We start from the raw sequence: 19,321 nt of genomic DNA, 5'->3' as shown, positions 1-19,321 counted from the left end.
GGTAAATAAGCATTTAAGTCGATACTTCAATAATATTGATCCCAACTGTCCATTTGAACTGCGGAGCAGGTAAAAAAAGAAAAAAAAGAAGTTAAAATTAAGACTACTAAATGTATCATTTTCTTTTTTTAAACTGGGACGAGAACGTACGGGTTTAATATGTACAATGAGAGATATTCATTGATGGCAATCAGAGGTCCAATAATTTACGTACATCAGTTGCCCATGAAGTAAAATTTATTAAGAACATTCCTTGACTGCATTCCATTTCATGTGAAGAATCAGTCTGCTGGTACTACTCAGTGTAAACAAATTTCATTATCAAGATGCTAGTAGTTTTAAATTGCATTTCATCCAAGTTCATATGGACATTTGTCTGAATATGTATGTACAAGTACTGTGAATTGGCGAATCTGGAATAAGGAGAATTTGAGACGGTGTCTGTGTGGACTTGCAAATGTTTGCTTATTTGCTGGTCTTTGTAATTACCTACGTGTCCTGCACTAGGATTCAGGGAATATATATATGATGAAGGAACTAGGATTCAGGGAATATATGTGAAGAAGGAACTAGGACTCGGGGGATATATGAGATGAAGGAACTATAGGATTCGGGGAATATTTGTGATGAAGGAAAATGGAAAAGTACCAATGATACAGTGAGCACTGAAAAAGAAAAGAAGAAAACGGACGCTGACAAAGACGAAGAAAACGTAATCTAAGGATGAAATGAAAATAAAAAGCGGAGAGAAGGAAAAGGATCATTAAGGAAGTGAAACAGGGAGGGAGAAGAGAGAGGGAATCCATGACAGGAAAGAAGCGAAAGCCAAAATGGGAGACTGTAAGTGAAGGAACAGAGGAAAGGGAACATAGATAATGAGGGGGGAAAAGGACAAATATATCATACCGGGCAAGGAATGGGAAATATGCAAGGCTCAGTGGAAAAGAAATCGTCATATTATGGCAAAGGAAACCATTTTCGTCCTACCTATCTTGAGGCAGCAATGTCTTACCACAAATAAACTGGCTTTGAGCGGCGATGAATATTTGGCGTTTTGAAGAATACTCCCGTGCGAGATCTTCGACGTGAACACTAAATCCCATTTCAGAGTAGCCTACTTACGAAGAGATTTTGCCCCCCCCCAACCCCCTTAAAAAAACAAAAAAGCAGGGCTAAAGCGTAGTCCTTACAGTCGTGCGAGTTAACGCGTAATAAAGTGTTATGTATGTGATGGAGAGTCGATACGTTTGTGGAATGGAATCCAACAGCCTACGTGGTGTTGAGGTGGAAAAAAAAAAATGAAAGACAGCTACCTGGGCCTATAAAAGGGGATGGCACTTGACAGCCACTGAAATGCTAGCTCACGACGCAGCCACCACTAACCCTCCCAAATAGCCAGGCGGTACTGCCTACCCATTAAACTATGGACCGACCAGCTCAGTGAGATTGTGAAAGGCAGAAATATCATCATGGGAAACGCAAACGAAAAGCAGAAGTCGTGATAATAACAGCTGAGGTTAGAAAAGTCAAGGACAAATATAGGAAAGGCGATGAAAGTCAGGTGGTATGAGGAGAGCAAAAATAGTAACAAAAAGCTTTCAGGAAAACTGAGAGAGGAAAGGAAAGTAAACAGTCATGTGGAAGGTGAAGAGCCAAAGAAACGGGGAAAAAAAGAGACATATGATGACAGGGTTAAGTAATTTAAATTAAGTCTAGCAATGGCAGGAGACTACAAATACAGTAATAACCGCCTAATCTCTCACTCTATACGCACATGTATATATGCCCATTATGTAAAACACTTTGTTTACGTTACAGGCAGAAATGTATCCTTCTAACCTTACGGCAATAACAAGACTGGTAAAGACGGCCATAAGGAAATAAGAGCCAAAAGTTCATGTAGAAGGGAACACTGATGGCTATGGTCCCAGTATAAACCATAGCCTCCGAGGTTTGAGCTGCCAACCAGCCAGCTAGACCGTCCGCCATCACAAATACCTCAAGTTCAAAAGCACTCCATCTCTTAGCCTTCATGCCATACACATCCCTGCTGGGGATGTGGCTAGCTATGTGAACGTGTTGTTGTGTATATAAAAGCCTTAATAGATTTTTTTTTTTTTTCGCCTCAACGCCAAGAACAAGGCGGTATAATACGGAAGTTGATATACCACCACCTGTTGCGGCGGTGAGAGGAGGAGAGCACTGTATATTATATATTGATCTCACCTCCTCATGCAAGACCGTGTGGCCTAATGGATAAGGCGTCGGACTTCGGATCCGAAGATTGCAGGTTCGAGTCCTGTCACGGTCGACGAAACATTGGTTTTAAGTATCAAGCCAAAAGTTTTCTTTTTTTTAGTTTCTTTGGACTATAATTCTAAGTTGATATTCTGTGAAGCACACACACACACATACGCTCTTGAACCACCACCGTATGACAAATTTCAAGCACCAACCATCGCACCTCAAAAACCGCGAATGTTTGAACATTTTCTTTCCTTCCTTGCCTCTCTCTCACCCCCTTACCCTCTCTCACACGGCCTTCCCGACATGCGTAAAGGAATTCTAAAATCCTGGCAATTCCTTCGTCACTTCTGTAGCAAGAGGTGTGGTAAAGAAAGACACGCAAAATTCCATTATACGAAAATGGACATCTTGTTTAGTAGAATAAATAACGTAAATAATTCCATACTGCACACGGCCTAGATAGCTCAGTTGGGAGAGCGTTAGACTGAAGATCTAAAGGTCCCCGGTTCGATCCCGGGTCTGGGCAAAAAGTTTTCTTTTTTCATCGATTTTATTGGATGGAACTTGACAACTGATACTATAAAAGCTAGATTCTCTACCGACGACAAGCAATTCAAAGAAGATTTTTCTTTAAGAAATAAAAGCCTAAAAATATGATCAAAGACCAAGTATTCAAAAAGTTGTAAACTGGCGGTACAAAGTTTCCACATCTTTTACACACATCACGTTTTCATGTATCCACACCGCATATAGAGGTCGCAGCTAACGTCAAGCTTGTATGCGTGTGTGTCTGTGGATTATACATTACCCAAAGCAATAGTTGTGCATACAGTGAGGGAGCTGTTGTATACGTACGTGTGTGAGGAGTGTTGAGGAAACAGAGCATCGCAATGGTTAATTCCCATCGATATTAACACTTTGATAAAATCACCTGTCTGAAAACCTATTTTTCCCCCTTCATACGCGAAGTCACATATAAACTGGTAAGCGTCCAAGATGATGACATACTTTTGAATATTTTCGCCTCCAGTTATTCTTACCGTTTCTTTTAGGAACGGTAATCGACGTTACAGAAAAATGACAATTGTTACCCATTCAATTTTCGCCTTTTGGATTTATCCTCGCCGTTGGCAGATGACGTGGCTCTGGGTGGTAGACTTGAGATAGTAGTTGTAAAAGCCGTTGTCCTAAGTACGGGTAAGTGTGTGTGTGAAAGGAGGAAGTTCAAAGTTAATGTTAAATGAAACGGTTACTCTCGAACACACTACTGACTTTTCTGCTTTTCCTTTCACTGCTAATAAATATATAGAGAAGTAATTTCTGTGTGCCCTTACTTTACACAAATGTACAGGTATCACTTTTTCTCTGAAAAATAAAGAAAATACTTATCAATAGCGTATTAAAGAAGGAATGAAGGGCAGGGTCCCAGGTGACTATCATAGTTTCGAGGGTTTATGATATCCAATCCTAGGTCCCATCAAGTCTATATGATCGTGATAATATGGCAAATCTATTCCCAGGGCCACGAACTGGGACCCCAAGACACCACTAGTAGAATAGTACCTGGACTCTAATCGAGATATTGTTTACTTTACAGTTTATGAACATGTCCGTTACCTACTATTTGCCATGTAAACAATGATCTTTGAAAAAGAAATTTTCAGTCTAAGATACAAAATGAGAATACGTCACATAATTCACAGACAGCTTTCGTTGCATATCATAATATACGATCGTCGGTCCGTCCGTAGCGATGGCCTGTGCGATCGTCGGTCCGTCCGTAGCGATGGCCTGTGCGATCGTCGGTCCGTCGTCAGTAGCGATGGCCTGTGCGATCGTCGGTCCGTCTGTAACGATGGCCTGTGCGATCGTCGGTCCGTCAGTAGCGATGGCATGTGCGATCGTCGGTCCGTCAGTAGCGATGGCCTGTGCGATCGTCGGTCCGTCAGTAGCGATGGCCTGTGCGATCGTCGGTCCGTCCGTAGCGATGGCCTGTGCGATCGTCGGTCCGTCCGTAGCGATGGCCTGTGCGATCGTCGGTCCGTCGTCAGTAGCGATGAGTACACAACAGCACCAGCTGAGTACACTAATATAACAGCTGAATACGAGACTACAACACCTGAGTACGAGACTAGAACAAGTGAGTACACTAACACTACCCCAATAGCTGTGTGTGTGTGTGTATATACCACAGTACGCACGAGACCCTGTACGCTTTCGTGTATTAACCCATCTTCAGGGGACAGTTACAGAATGAGAGGACCAGAGATAAATCAAGCTATACATATACACAGAGAAGATGGAACAAAGACCAGATGATCAGCGAGAAACAAGGTTGATGCAGGTGTTGCCATAACCCTCTCCCTTCACTCGAGTCGAGTGACTTGACCTCACATAAAAGAGCCCATACTACTTAAGTTAGATCGAGAGAGAGGTTTTAACATTTCCTACAAATACATGGATCAAATCTATACATGCTCTGACTGATATCCAACACTCTATCCTTATGCTACTTAATGATACTAGATTCTAAACCATTTCTTTCATCTCTATCTTAACATTTAACAATTACCTTGGCAATCTCCCCGTCAACTGGGTGATCACTTTCACCGAGATGTACAAATAGGGCATTTGATACTGCTGACCAATCCATATGCTCTATCTATGTGGTCTCATTCTAACATGCAAACCCTTGCTTGTCTCACTGTGTTACAATTTTGCAAGGAATTTGGTAAATACAGCCGACCACCTCGTTAAGAGAATTCTCGATCAAGATGGTTTTTACAGTACAATTGTTTTTGAAAACTACATTCACATGAACTTTTTCGAGTAACGAGTTGATGTTTGAAAGTCGGACATCATAAGGCAACACCAATAGTTTGTATGTATATATATATATATATATATATATATATATATATATATATATATATATATATATATTGTTACGAACTCAACACTTATTCAGGCAAGGTCGCCAGTAACATATGTTACAAATACTACTGTTCCTTGTCTTGCAAGGACGTTATAGATTTGTCAAGTTGCACAACTCAGGATAACACAATAATAAAGTTATGGGATTGAATTAAAGACCAGCATTACATTAAATCTACTTATAATGAAAGAATTTAAGTGTACAAAGATAAGCACATAAATCAAGCATGAAACATTACGTTAACATTGAAAGTGAGTTTAACATAGAACATAAGATGACATTTGTACATGACTTAACATTCCAGATAAGATTTCAAGCCAGGAGTTCTCTTTCCTCTAAGGCAGTTCTTCGATAACATTACACTGATAATTATAACGGGCTTACAGCACAACGCTCGGGTAATGGGCTTATAGCACAGCAGGGCTTACAGGCTTACAACACAGCAGGACTTACAGCAGGGGTGGACCACTTACCTCGCTGGGCTAGAAAGAGAGAGACTCAGCGGGTGTCATGGGTATATATTACAGTAAAGACAAGCGTTCCCTGCTAGCTATACAACCTTACATTTTGATTGGCTTTGGGCCTCAAAAATATTCTGATTGGTTGGAGAATACGTAGCTCAAAACTGCGTAGATCACCCTCACTCTTGTAAGCCTACAGTGATGACATGTCCAGTACGGTGGCGAAATATTCTGCAGCTGATTGAGTACACTTAATCCCCCCCGCCTCGGAGAAGGATCGGGGTGCTCAAGGACAAATGACCATCTGGTTTCAAAATTAAATTATAATTAAAGTATTACGCCTAATGCTTGGTGTGAACTGAAGCTCCGAGGACGTCTCAGAGGGAGGCCTTAATCCTCGTCCTGATAAGAAATAACAACACCATACACAAGGACACACACGCACACACATTATATGCACGAACATGTGAGCACAAACACACGTGTTCCGTAACAATATATATATATATATATATATATATATATATATATATATATATATATATATATATATATATATATATCTTTGTGTTTGTAGGTTCATACCTCATTACTAGAATAACATAAACCTGCTGTTAGGTACGGCCAGGAAAACTCAGCTAGTTTTAAAGATATGCGAAATAACTCTTGAGTTCGTAACAATATATATATATATATATATATTGTTACGAACTCAATACTTATTCGAGCAAAGGTCGCCAGTAACATATGTTACAAATACTATACTGGTCCTCGTCTTGCAAGGACGTTAGATTTGTCAAGTTGCACAACTCAGGATAACACAATGATAAAGTTATGGGATTGAATTAAAGACCAGCATTACATTAAATCTACTTATAATGAAAGAATTTAAGTGTACAAAGATAAGCACATAAATCAAGCATGAATCATTACGTTAACACTGAACATGAGTCAACATTGAACATGAGTTAACATTGAACATGAGTTAACATTGAACATGAGTTAACATTGAACATGAGTTAACATTGAACATGAGTTAACATTCCAGATAAGATTTCAAGCCAGGAGATCTCTTTCTTGTGACACAATGAACTTCATCGTTACACTTATCTAAACCTGATGTAACACAGTAAACACTTAGCTAAACCTGACGTGACACAGTAGTAACGGGCTTATAGCACAACACTCGGGTAACGGGCTTATAACACAGCACTCGGGTAACGGGCTTATAACACAGCACAGGCTTGCAGGTTTACAGGTTTAAGCAGGGGACACCACCCACCTCGCTGGGCTAGAGAGAGAGAGGAATCAAATCTCAGAGAGTGTAGTGGGTACCAGTAAAGACAAGCGTTCACCCTTGCTGCTATACAACCTTACATTTTGATTGGATATGGAAAATATAAACAATTCTTTTTGGTTGGAGGGCCAGAGACTCTCGTCTTTTTTGCAAACGTCAGCAGCGATGACATACGGTGGTGAAATACCCCCGCAGCTGACCCCGCCAGATGCTGGGTGGACAGAAACTCCGAGCCAGCCTCAGGCATCATTCCTCGCCGTGATAAGAAATAGCAACAACAGCATACACGTGGACACACACACGTGTTCGTAACAATATATATATATATATATATATATATATATATATATATATATATATATATATATATATATATATATATATATTTCTTTCTTCTTTCAAACTATTCGCCATTTCCCGCATTAGCGAGGTAGCGTTAAGAACAGAGGACTGGGCCTTTGAGGGAATATCCTCACCTGGCCCCCTTCTCTGTTCCTTCTTTTGGAAAATTAAAAAAAAAAGGAGAGGGGGAGGATTTCCAGCCTCCCGCTCCCTCCCTTTTTAGTCGCCTTCTACGACACACAGGGAATACGTGGGAAGTATTCTTTCTCCCCTATCCCCAGGGATAATATATATATATATATATATATATATATATATATATATATATATATATATATTGTTCATATTGGGACACGAAAATTGCAGCAAACGCTTGAATCGGCTAATAGAATGGCCTATAACTTTTAATATCCGTTCCTTACTACCCTGAATATCTGTACCGTATCACATATCGGTCCTTCGGTTAACAAACATAAATATTTTTAAAAAATGCAAAAGATAAGCATTATGTCCTCCAACTATGCAGTTAGTTTAGCTCAAGGCGCCTTAAGGCATCCTAGCACGCACGTCAACAGACCAACGTGAATCATAATCGTCAGAGGAGTGTGTGTTGGGGGTAGCTAGCTATGGGTGGTAATGAACTGATCAATGATAAAGGACTCTTACGCAATGTAATCTGTTCGAGTCTGGTATAAAAACAAATGATGCGTTCTGTTTGACAGACAGACAGACGTTGCATTACAACGGACTTGGACAGTAACAAAGTATTCCTTTTTATACAACGTTCACACGATAATTCCAGCGGGTGCCACAATAAGTATCCATTGCCTTTCAAATATTTTCTTCATGTTGTATCCGGTGCCAGGCTACTAAAGTTAAGGTTTGGGCTGCAACTGTCACCTAAATTTAATCCAACTGACCACACACATCCACACACACACACACACACTCGAGGAGCAAAGAAGTAGATACATAGGTTATTGGGATTGTAAGATTAGATAGGTAAGGTAATCAGCTTAATTGGATCTGTCGGTCGGTTCGTTATGATGGCAGTTTGGTGTTATGTGAAGTAAGTCCCTGTGAGAAGTGTCACAAGTCTGTTGTCTTAGTGTCTTACCAATGCTAGGCTATGTTAGGTGTCGGGAACTTCAGACTACATTTAATAATACAGGATATTTTTGGTGACATCAAATACAACAGAAAACTTCGCGCTACGTTGGATAAAACAATTATCCCCCCCACCCCTTCTAGGCCGGCCTTCGAAAACAGCGAGGTAATTAGTCCAGCGGAGAGCACTTCCAAAACACGACTATGTTTTTCAACTTTCGTCGCCGGGAGATCAAATTCAAACTGCAGATAAATGTGGAGAGTCGGGTCTTTCGCTATTCATATCTGTCACGGAGTCGGGTGATGAACCTGTGTCTTCCAATGGTAGTGTATTCCTATGGTGCTCGTATGATACTATCCACGACATAGCCAGCGACCCAACCCGTCGACGGTTCCCTTGCGGATCCACCGGAGGGAGGCTGGGTCGCGCCCGCAGACTTTACGAACTAGTCTACCTCTCTACACCTACCGTTGATCAACAGGGACTCCTGCATGCAGTTAATTTCCTTTCTCGGCCAAGACGGAATGGTACAGTTACCTGTGACTCTCAGTCCGTCCTTCGAGCTATCATATCGTCTCCGAAACCCACATGCCTCTGCTACATAAAGTAAATACATTCAGCGGCTCCTCTTCCACTGAGTGGACTCAGTGTGTGTCTGTGTGTGTGTGTGTGTGTCCATCCAACACTACGACCACTTTCGTCTGTCTCCTCCCAAATAGCATCGACGTGGACTTGAGGTTCGCAGGCACGACGTTCTTTCTGCCCGACTTCGGCTAGGCTATCGACCCGTCTGGAAAGTCTCTGAAGCAGGGGGGATATGCCTTACTTCTCCGCCTCCTGCAAAACTGTGTGACTGTGCCAACGCCAGCAATCTTTACCATTATTGCCTTGAATCTCCCTCCGTCAGGGACCCACTGCCTCAGGAACAGTCCCAGACTTATCTATTCATAACAGACAATCATCTACCTATCATTCTCGTGCGACCACCACACTTTGGTGATGCTAATCACTGTATTTATACATGTATAAACTCCAACATTTCTATGTTACTAAACAGGGTTGCCCTGCGACAAAACACGAGTTCCTCTCTACATAATGCTTGGCCTCATGGTCCTCTTACTAGGGAGGTCACTCCTCGAGAGTAATAAATTCATTAAAACAAAACAATATCACAGTCCAAGGATAAATGTAGGTTATCTGGTTCAGACCAGAATAATCTCGCCAACATCTCGTCCACAAATACCGTGTGGAAAATTCCTAGATAAAGTCTAAGATAAAGAAACAAACAAAAAATAGCCAGGAACTCGTAAAATAAAAGCCATAATCAGCCCTTATAGTAATATTATGTGATTCCCACAGAAACAAAGCACAGACCCAAAGCGATGAGAGAAATACATAACGGTAACAAGCTATGATATCATGGTATCATAAATGGGCTCTTATGTTTTTTATCGGAGGAGGAAAAGGTTAATGATCTATAATCAGTCCTGGGTTCGAGTCCTGGCTTTTGGAGAGTATTATGTGAGGTGTCTGAGGTAAACCACTGAAAGTTTTGTGGGGCCTGGATGTGGAAAGGGAGCTGTGGTTTCGGTGCATCATACATGACAGCAACCATATAACATTGTTGGAACCACTATTCCTTCAAACATACCCATTTTTGCTTTCCGAGATAAATGTTCTCGACTTCCACACATTCTTCAAAGCTCCCAGAACTTTCGCCCACTTCCCCACCCTATGATTCACTTCCGCTTCCATGGTTCCATCCGCTGCCAAATCCACTCCCAGATATCTAAAACACTTCACTTCCTCCAGTTTTTCTCCATTCAAACTTACCTCCCAATTGACTTGTCCCTTAACCCTACTGTACCTAATAACCTTGCTCTTATTCACATTTACTCTCAGCTTTCTTCTTTCACACACTTTACCAAACTCAGTCACCAGCTTCTGCAGTTTCTCACATGAATCAGCTACCACGCTGTATCATCAGCGAACAACAACTGACTCACTTCCCAAGCTCTCTCATCCACAACAGACTGCATACATGCCCCTCTTTCCAAAACTCTTGCTTTCACCTCCCTAACAACCCCATCCATACACAAATTAAACAACCATGGAGACATCACACACCCCTGCCGCAAACCTACATTCACTGAGAACCAATCACTTTCCTCTCTTCCTACACGTACACATGCCTTACATCTCCGATAAAAAACTTTTCACTGCTTCTAACAACTTGCCTCCCACACCATATATTCTTAATACCTTCCACAGAGCATCTCTATCAGCTCTATCATATGCCTTCTCCAGATCCATAAATGCTACATACAAATCCATTTGCTTTTCTAAGTATTTCTCACATACATTCTTCAAAGCAAACACCTGATCCACACATCCTCTACCACTTCTGAAACCACACTGCTCTTCCCCAATCTGATGCTCTGTACATGCCTTTCACCCTCTCAATCAATACCCTCCCATATAATTTCCTAGGAATACTCAACAAACTTATACCTCTGTAATTTGAGCACTCACTTTTATCCCCTTTGCCTTTGTACAATGGCACTATGCAAGCATTCCGCCAATCCTCAGGCACCTCACCATGAATCATACATACATTGAATAACCTTACTAACCAGTCAACAATATAGTCACCCCCTTTTTTAATAAATTCCATTGCAATACCATCCAAACCCGCTGCCTTGCCGGCTTTCATTTTCCGCAAAGCTATATTATATTACGTTTACCTAAATGTTTCAGCGCTTAAAGTAGCGACCACTTAAAAGCAGCGTCAATTTCATCACCTTAAAACACTGACAAAAGTCTATATCAACTAAATCTCGATCTGCAAGGGCAAATTAATGTTTCATCAAACAACTCCTCTGACTGTTGTAAATTCGCCGTCTTATCAAATATCACTAATCTAATATTATAAAAGAATATGTACAACAGCTTTATTTAGTTCTACGAGAATCTCTAATATTAGCAATTAAGATATCTTGCTAGCTAGATAACTCAAAAGGCACTAAGTTCTCCGATACTATATGATCACTCACGTACCGGCCTAGTTTACAGCGGTCCATTGTCACCTAGGCAATGTTCGTTAAATGCCGGTCAACAGCTGACCGTTACTTCTCGGAAAGAGAGAGAGAGAGAGAGAGAGAGAGAGAGAGAGAGAGAGAGAGAGAGAGAGAGAGAGAGAGAGAGAGAGAGAGAGAGAGAGAGAGAGAGATCAAATCCTGGTTAACCAAGGGCACAAGCGACCAATTACGTCCAGGTGTACCTCCAACTGGCTGTACAATGATATAATTACGAGCAATAATAACAAAGATCAACGAGAGAGCAAAATTTCTACACATAAATATCTAATACATAAAATATCTAATATGGGTAAAACTGAAAGTTGATGGAGAGAGGTGGGTGATTATTGGTGCATATGCACCCGGGCATGAGAAGAAAGATCATGAGAGGCAAGTGTTTTGGGAGCAGCTGAGTGAGTGTGTTAGTTTTGATGCAAGAGACTGGGTTATAGTGATGGGTGATTTGAATGCAAAGGTGAGTAATGTGGCAGTTGAGGGAATAATTGGTATACATGGGGTGTTCAGTGTTGTAAATGGAAATGGTGAAGAGCTTGTAGATTTATGTGCTGAAAAAGGACTGATGATTGGGAATACCTGGTTTAAAAAGCGAGATATACATAAGTATACTTATGTAAGTAGGAGAGATGGCCAGAGAGCGTTATTGGATTACGTGTTAATTGACAGGTGTGCGAAAGAGAGACTTTTGGATGTTAATGTGCTGAGAGGTGCAACTGGAGGGATGTCTGATCATTATCTTGTGGAGGCTAAGGTGAAGATTTGTATGGGTTTTCAGAAAAGAAGAGTGAATGTTGGGGTGAAGAGGGTGGTGAGAGTAAGTGAGCTTGGGAAGGAGACCTGTGTGAGGAAGTACCAGGAGAGACTGAGTACAGAATGGAAAAAGGTGAGAACAATGGAAGTAAGGGGAGTGGGGGAGGAATGGGATGTATTTAGGGAATCAGTGATGGATTGCGCAAAAGATGCTTGTGGCATGAGAAGAGTGGGAGGTGGGTTGATTAGAAAGGGTAGTGAGTGGTGGGATGAAGAAGTAAGAGTATTAGTGAAAGAGAAGAGAGAGGCATTTGGACGATTTTTGCAGGGAAAAAATGCAATTGAGTGGGAGATGTATAAAAGAAAGAGACAGGAGGTCAAGAGAAAGGTGCAAGAGGTGAAAAAAAGGGCAAATGAGAGTTGGGGTGAGAGAGTATCATTAAATTTTAGGGAGAATAAAAAGATGTTCTGGAAGGAGGTAAATAAAGTGCGTAAGACAAGGGAGCAAATGGGAACTTCAGTGGAGGGCGCAAATGGGGAGGTGATAACAAGTAGTGGTGATGTGAGAAGGAGATGGAGTGAGTATTTTGAAGGTTTGTTGAATGTGTTTGATGATAGAGTGGCAGATATAGGGTGTTTTGGTCGAGGTGGTGTGCAAAGTGAGAGGGTTAGGGAAAATGATTTGGTAAACAGAGAAGAGGTAGTGAAAGCTTTGCGGAAGATGAAAGCCGGCAAGGCAGCAGGTTTGGATGGTATTGCAGTGGAATTTATTAAAAAAGGGGGTGACTGTATTGCTGAGTGGTTGGTAAGGTTATTTAATGTATGTATGACTCATGGTGAGGTGCCTGAGGATTGGCGGAATGCGTGCATAGTGCCATTGTACAAAGGCAAAGGGGATAAGAGTGAGTGCTCAAATTACAGAGGTATAAGTTTGTTGAGTATTCCTGGTAAATTATATGGGAGGGTGTTGATTGAGAGGGTGAAGGCATGTACAGAGCATCAGATTGGGGAAGAGCAGTGTGGTTTCAGAAGTGGTAGAGGATGTGTGGATCAGGTGTTTGCTTTGAAGAATGTATGTGAGAAATACTTAGAAAAGCAAATGGATTTGTATGTAGCATTTATGGATCTGGAGAAGGCATATGATAGAGTTGATAGAGATGCTCTGTGGAAGGTATTAAGAATATATGGTGTGGGAGGCAAGTTGTTAGAAGCAGTGAAAAGTTTTTATCGAGGATGTAAGGCATGTGTACGTGTAGGAAGAGAGGAAAGTGATTGGTTCTCAGTGAATGTAGGTTTGCGGCAGGGGTGTGTGATGTCTCCATGGTTGTTTAATTTGTTTATGGATGGGGTTGTTAGGGAGGTAAATGCAAGAGTTTTGGAAAGAGGGGCAAGTATGAAGTCTGTTGGGGATGAGAGAGCTTGGGAAGTGAGTCAGTTGTTGTTCGCTGATGATACAGCGCTGGTGGCTGATTCATGTGAGAAACTGCAGAAGCTGGTGACTGAGTTTGGTAAAGTGTGTGGAAGAAGAAAGTTAAGAGTAAATGTGAATAAGAGCAAGGTTATTAGGTACAGTAGGGTTGAGGGTCAAGTCAATTGGGAGGTGAGTTTGAATGGAGAAAAACTGGAGGAAGTGAAGTGTTTTAGATATCTGGGAGTGGATCTGGCGGCGGATGGAACCATGGAAGCGGAAGTGGATCATAGGGTGGGGGAGGGGGCGAAAATTCTGGGGGCCTTGAAGAATGTGTGGAAGTCGAGAACATTATCTCGGAAAGCAAAAATGGGTATGTTTGAAGGAATAGTGGTTCCAACAATGTTGTATGGTTGCGAGGCGTGGGCTATGGATAGAGTTGTGCGCAGGAGGATGGATGTGCTGGAAATGAGATGTTTGAGGACAATGTGTGGTGTGAGGTGGTTTGATCGAGTGAGTAACGTAAGGGTAAGAGAGATGTGTGGAAATAAAAAGAGCGTGGTTGAGAGAGCAGAAGAGGGTGTTTTGAAGTGGTTTGGGCACATGGAGAGAATGAGTGAGGAAAGATTGACCAAGAGGATATATGTGTCGGAGGTGGAGGGAACGAGGAGAAGAGGGAGACCAAATTGGAGGTGGAAAGATGGAGTGAAAAAGATTTTGTGTGATCGGGGCCTGAATATGCAGGAGGGTGAAAGGAGGGCAAGGAATAGAGTGAATTGGAGCGATGTGGTATACCGGGGTTGACGTGCTGTCAGTGGATTGAATCAAGGCATGTAAAGCGTCTGGGGTAAACCATGGAAAGCTGTGTACGTATGTATATTTGCGTGTGTGGATGTATGTATATACATGTGTATGGGGAGGGGGGGTTGGGCCATTTCTTTCGTCTGTTTCCTTGCGCTACCTCGCAAACGCGGGAGACAGCGACAAAGTATAATAAAAATAACAAAGATCAACGAGAGAGCAAAATTTCTACACATAAATATCTAATACATAAAAAAAAAAAGCAGGTCTTGATATAATGGAGTATTCGCATCACGAGAGTTTCGTCTTACACAATGTGGAGGTGCCGAAAAAAAAAAAAAACGTTGGTAATGAACCTGAGAAAGTTTATTATACGATGCGCAGACTTGCATACAGAAGATACATTCGCCTCTCACTTCCGCATTCTTCTTTACCAGTCTCCCGTAACTTGCAGGGCTCATGGTGGAAAAAAAAAAATAGGCAAAATCAAACAGCAAAAGGTCAATGCAGTCTGGACCTGCTGGATAATTTATTTATCTTTTTTCACATATACAAGATATACCTGCAAGTACTTTGTGCCGCACGAACGTATCACTCACTACGCACACCCGTGTTTTCAAAATGTTCCCGTTCAAGTGTACCATGGTGCATTTTCCCTTATTCTCTATACCATTCAAGGAGGCTCAGATTAGAGCAAATTGTATCTTATGTAATGTTCTCGGAAAGCGTCGCCATCCCGCACCGATGCTAAGAATGCCCACTCAGGACCCTCCTTCACCCGCCTGTGGTACGAATCGTTATTATTAACACCTCTGTATAACTTGGTTTCATATACCTCGCCACAATGTGTTTCTCGGCCGACTGGAGGCTCGTCTGTAACATACTTAAAACGGCGATACCATACAATATGACAAAACATCATCTCAGCATTAGTGCTACAGCACAGAAATATGAGGCATGGACTGAGTGAAACAAACCGAATCAATCAAGAATACACTCACCCGCTCAGGACGCAGGCGCCCACGAGTGTCGAGTTGCCGTACACTCTCATAAACCTATCCCGTACTGAATCGACGACTTATCTCGAACATCATCATGGAAACGTAATCGAACAATGACCTTAAAACAGATAAACTGTTGAGAGGTCAAACCGCAATGGTACTGATCAATACCAAAGAAAATACACTAGTTGGCATACCCGCCGAGTAGAAAATACACGTCTTCCTGCAGCTCCGCTTAGACGCGACGCAGTGTTCACGTCGTGTGTCCATTGGCCCTTTGAACGTGACAGTGTGGTCTTGGAGAAGAGCCAGCAAGATGAGGGTCCTCTCTCGTAACTTGGTGTGGCACCTGAAGAACCACGTCCTCAGGGGCGCCGTCTTGGCAGGTAAGGTCGCTAGTACTAGGCTTGACATCTCGTAACCGATCGCCGATTCTCACGCAGCCACCTGTCCATCGTCATGAGGAAAAGGATTCCCGTGATGCTACGTAACAAAATCGATAACGAAAGCCGAGAGAAAGAAAGAGAGAGAGAGAAACCTGTGCAATGTTACATCTTGTCCTTGGTCGATGAGGCGAGTTCGCTGTAGGTTTGGCGGTCCCCCCCACGGAAGGTTTTGTAAGGGAGAGACGTGATACGTCACGTGGTGCGGGGTCTTCGTCATTCTACATCACTGCCCTTTTAGCTTGTGGCCAGACACCAACCATCCATGTTTTATAGTACGGTCGCACCGATATGAACGTGGTTCATATTTTCACGTCATGGATAACAAACCTATGAATTCAGTGGACTTGATCGTGAACTCGGCCATCACGGACATCACAGCTGCTTCCTTCCAAATTAATTTTTAGGTCAAGTCGAGCGACCTTAACATTACTGTCCACGTGCTGTGACCATACGCCTCGCCGCCCAGGAAGTAAATCGTGCTTTTCTTGCAGCTCCATTCTCTATTGAATTTCGTATACATGATTTACAGTATTACCCATCATCGGTAAAGCGATGTGTATATTTACTGTCGCCCCGAGAGATGAGAGCTCAGAACTGCATACGCCAATAACTTGCAACTCCCTCCAATACAGACTCTCTCGTGGCTTTTGCTCGACTTCCCAGTGACAACATTACCGGTAAAGTGTTCGGTCCTCTGACATTGGTATGGCTAGACACAAAGTGCGTGTGGGTGTGACAGCGGTGTGACCTTCAAAACCATTCTTACGTCACCAGTAGCGTAACACAGCATCCTAGTCTGTGGAGCAAGGGGGCCCAGTGCATATAACGCTGTTACGCATTAGAAACACAGCATCCTAGTCTGTGGAGCATGGGGGCCCAGTGCATATAACGCTGTTACATATTAGAAACACAGCATCCTAGTCTGTGCATATAACGCTGTTACATATTAGAACGATTCATATCTATTGTATACCTAACCACTCAAGAGATACATTTTGTGAGTTTCATGAACGACTCTGAAGTTTGAGATATGGATTATACAGGTTTTTGAATATCTCATGTCAATGTTTTGTCATGAGATTATTCCTTTTGCCGCAGGAAAGCAATCTGAATAGCTTTCACGTAACTGAAATGATTCTTCCACTGTGTATTCATGTAAAATTTTGGGGCGACATTCACACAAGATCTGATGATATCTGGAAAATGTTAGAAACCGAGTAATTTTAACCTCATTGAATTACAGAATACTTTTCAGATCTATTGTCAGCATAAACGTGTGTTCTCTTTGAGTGACGGGTTGTTAGGGTCGTGCATGTGGAGGAATGGCTTTAGCCTTGTTATATCAGTCACAGGGCATGACCACAATACCAACCGTACATGAGACAGGCGAGATAATAGTGGTAGCGTTACAATACGAAATGCATCACGTGAACTGAAGTGTTTAGTATTTTCTTGCCTTTATATTACAACACAATGTCCGTCCAATACCAGTCCTTTAACCTGCTGTCGAATGAAAAAAAAAACAAAATAATTTGCTAAAGATTTGACTTTTGAGACCGACCACATATCCCAGCTAGCAATCAAGTTCAAGACGAGAGATGCTGCGGCACAATGTAAAAAACTGGCACCACTTTGATAAGCAAAGGAATGATAGATAATTGTGTGTGTCTTGTTCCACTGTATTGCACGTTCCTGTCAGTAACACTTGTGTTTAGAATAACTTTTAGAATATACAATTATTGTTTAGAATAACTTTTAGAATATACAATTATTGTTTAGAATAACTTTTAGAATATACAATTATCCGCAAAGATAGCGTTCGGCAATGCAGTGTGTGTGTGTGTGTGTGTGTGTGTGTATGTGTGTGTGTGTGTGTATGATCACGTATCCCATTCTTTAAATCACCCAATTTTTCCTTTGTGGAAATTATTACGTCGCTTGAAGGCCTTTAGAATTTACTGCATTTCATGTAATTTCCCTTTAGGCTAAACGCTAAATAAACTGATGTGGAAAAAAAAAAATAATATACTCATCACTGCCCCTGTAATGTAAAGTCATCGAAACCAGCTCTTGAATTTGTTTTATCTGAACATGATCCACCGAGAGGAGGGTTGATATGCTGTAGGCGAGACAGGGTGGTCAAGACTTATTTTTACGATAATCAGCTGACATAAAACAAGGAACTGGGGGTCATGGTTTTTTTGTTCTTTGTTTTTTAACGATAATCAGCTGACATAAAACAGGGAACTAGGGGTATTGACTGACATAAAACAAGGAACTGGGGGTATCAACTGACATAAAACAAGGAACTGGGGGTATCAACTGACGTAAAACAAGGAACTGGGGGTATCAACTGACATAAAACAAGGAACTGGGGGTATCAACTGACGTAAAACAAGGAACTGGGGGTATCAACTGACATAAAACAAGGAACTGGGGGTAATTAACTGACATAAAACATCAACTGACATAAAACAAGGAACTGGGCTCTTTTTTTTTTAACGATAATCAACTGACATAAAACGAGGAACTGGTGGTCCTGGTGGACCACCTTGCACGGCCTCCTACTGATAGTGGTGGGTGGCGGCGACCTTGGCAGCGCCGTGATGAGTACCACAGAGGGAGACACACGACTGACTGACGACACCTCGCTGGCAGCTTGCACCCGTACATCGCTCCCCACAAGGGTTGACTGTTTGGACGAAGCAACTTCTCTATTATGTAAATTGTTAATATCTATCTATAATATATATATATATATATATATATATATATATATATATATATATATATATATATATATATATACATATATATATATATATATATATATATATATATATATATATATATATATATTTTTTTTTTTTTTTTTTTTTTTTTTGTCGCTGTCTCCCGCGTTTGCGAGGTAGCGCAAGGAAACAGACGAAAGAAATGGCCCAACCCTCCCCATACACATGTACATACACACGTCCACACACGCAAATATACATACCTACACAGCTTTCCATGGTTTACCCCGGACGCTTCACATGCCTTGATTCAATCCACTGACAGCACGTCAACCCCTGTATACCACATCGCTCCAATTCACTCTATTCCTTGCCCTCCTTTCACCCTCCTGCATGTTCAGGCCCCGATCACACAAAATCCTTTTCACTCCATCTTTCCACCTCCAATTTGGTCTCCCTCTTCTCCTCGTTCCCTCCACCTCCGACACATATATCCTCTTGGTCAATCTTTCCTCACTCATTCTCTCCATGTGCCCAAACCATTTCAAAACACCCTCTTCTGCTCTCTCAACCACGCTCTTTTTATTTCCACACATCTCTCTTACCCTTACGTTACTTACTCGATCAAACCACCTCACACCACACATTGTCCTCAAACATCTCATTTCCAGCACATCCATCCTCCTGCGCACAACTCT

At 41.8% G+C, this 19,321-nt stretch overlaps 2 protein-coding genes and 2 non-coding genes across 4 annotated transcripts in view; 3 read left to right on the top strand and 1 right to left on the bottom strand.

Annotated features, from left to right (window-relative positions):
- Positions 1-19,321, bottom strand: part of Oseg5 (intraflagellar transport protein Oseg5) — a 180,064-nt gene that overhangs the window by 59,592 nt on the left and 101,151 nt on the right. The gene's annotated exons all lie outside the window — the stretch shown is intronic.
- On the top strand, positions 2,239-2,311 carry TRNAR-UCG (transfer RNA arginine (anticodon UCG)). Its single transcript has one exon. It is a non-coding gene; the product is annotated as a tRNA-Arg (tRNA).
- Positions 2,701-2,773, top strand: TRNAF-GAA (transfer RNA phenylalanine (anticodon GAA)). Its single transcript has one exon. It is a non-coding gene; the product is annotated as a tRNA-Phe (tRNA).
- Positions 15,677-19,321, top strand: part of Gabat (4-aminobutyrate aminotransferase) — an 84,411-nt gene continuing 80,766 nt past the window's right edge. The window contains exon 1 of the mRNA XM_071681026.1: positions 15,677-15,831. Coding sequence (XP_071537127.1) covers positions 15,762-15,831 — 70 coding nt within the window. The 5' untranslated portion in view covers positions 15,677-15,761. The remainder of the gene's footprint in view (positions 15,832-19,321) is intronic.

This window comes from Panulirus ornatus, chromosome 32, assembly GCF_036320965.1.
Source record: "Panulirus ornatus isolate Po-2019 chromosome 32, ASM3632096v1, whole genome shotgun sequence".
Classification (NCBI taxonomy): Eukaryota; Metazoa; Arthropoda; class Malacostraca; order Decapoda; family Palinuridae; genus Panulirus; species Panulirus ornatus.
Note: the sequence above shows the minus strand (reverse complement) of the source record. Positions and strands in the feature narration are given on the sequence as shown.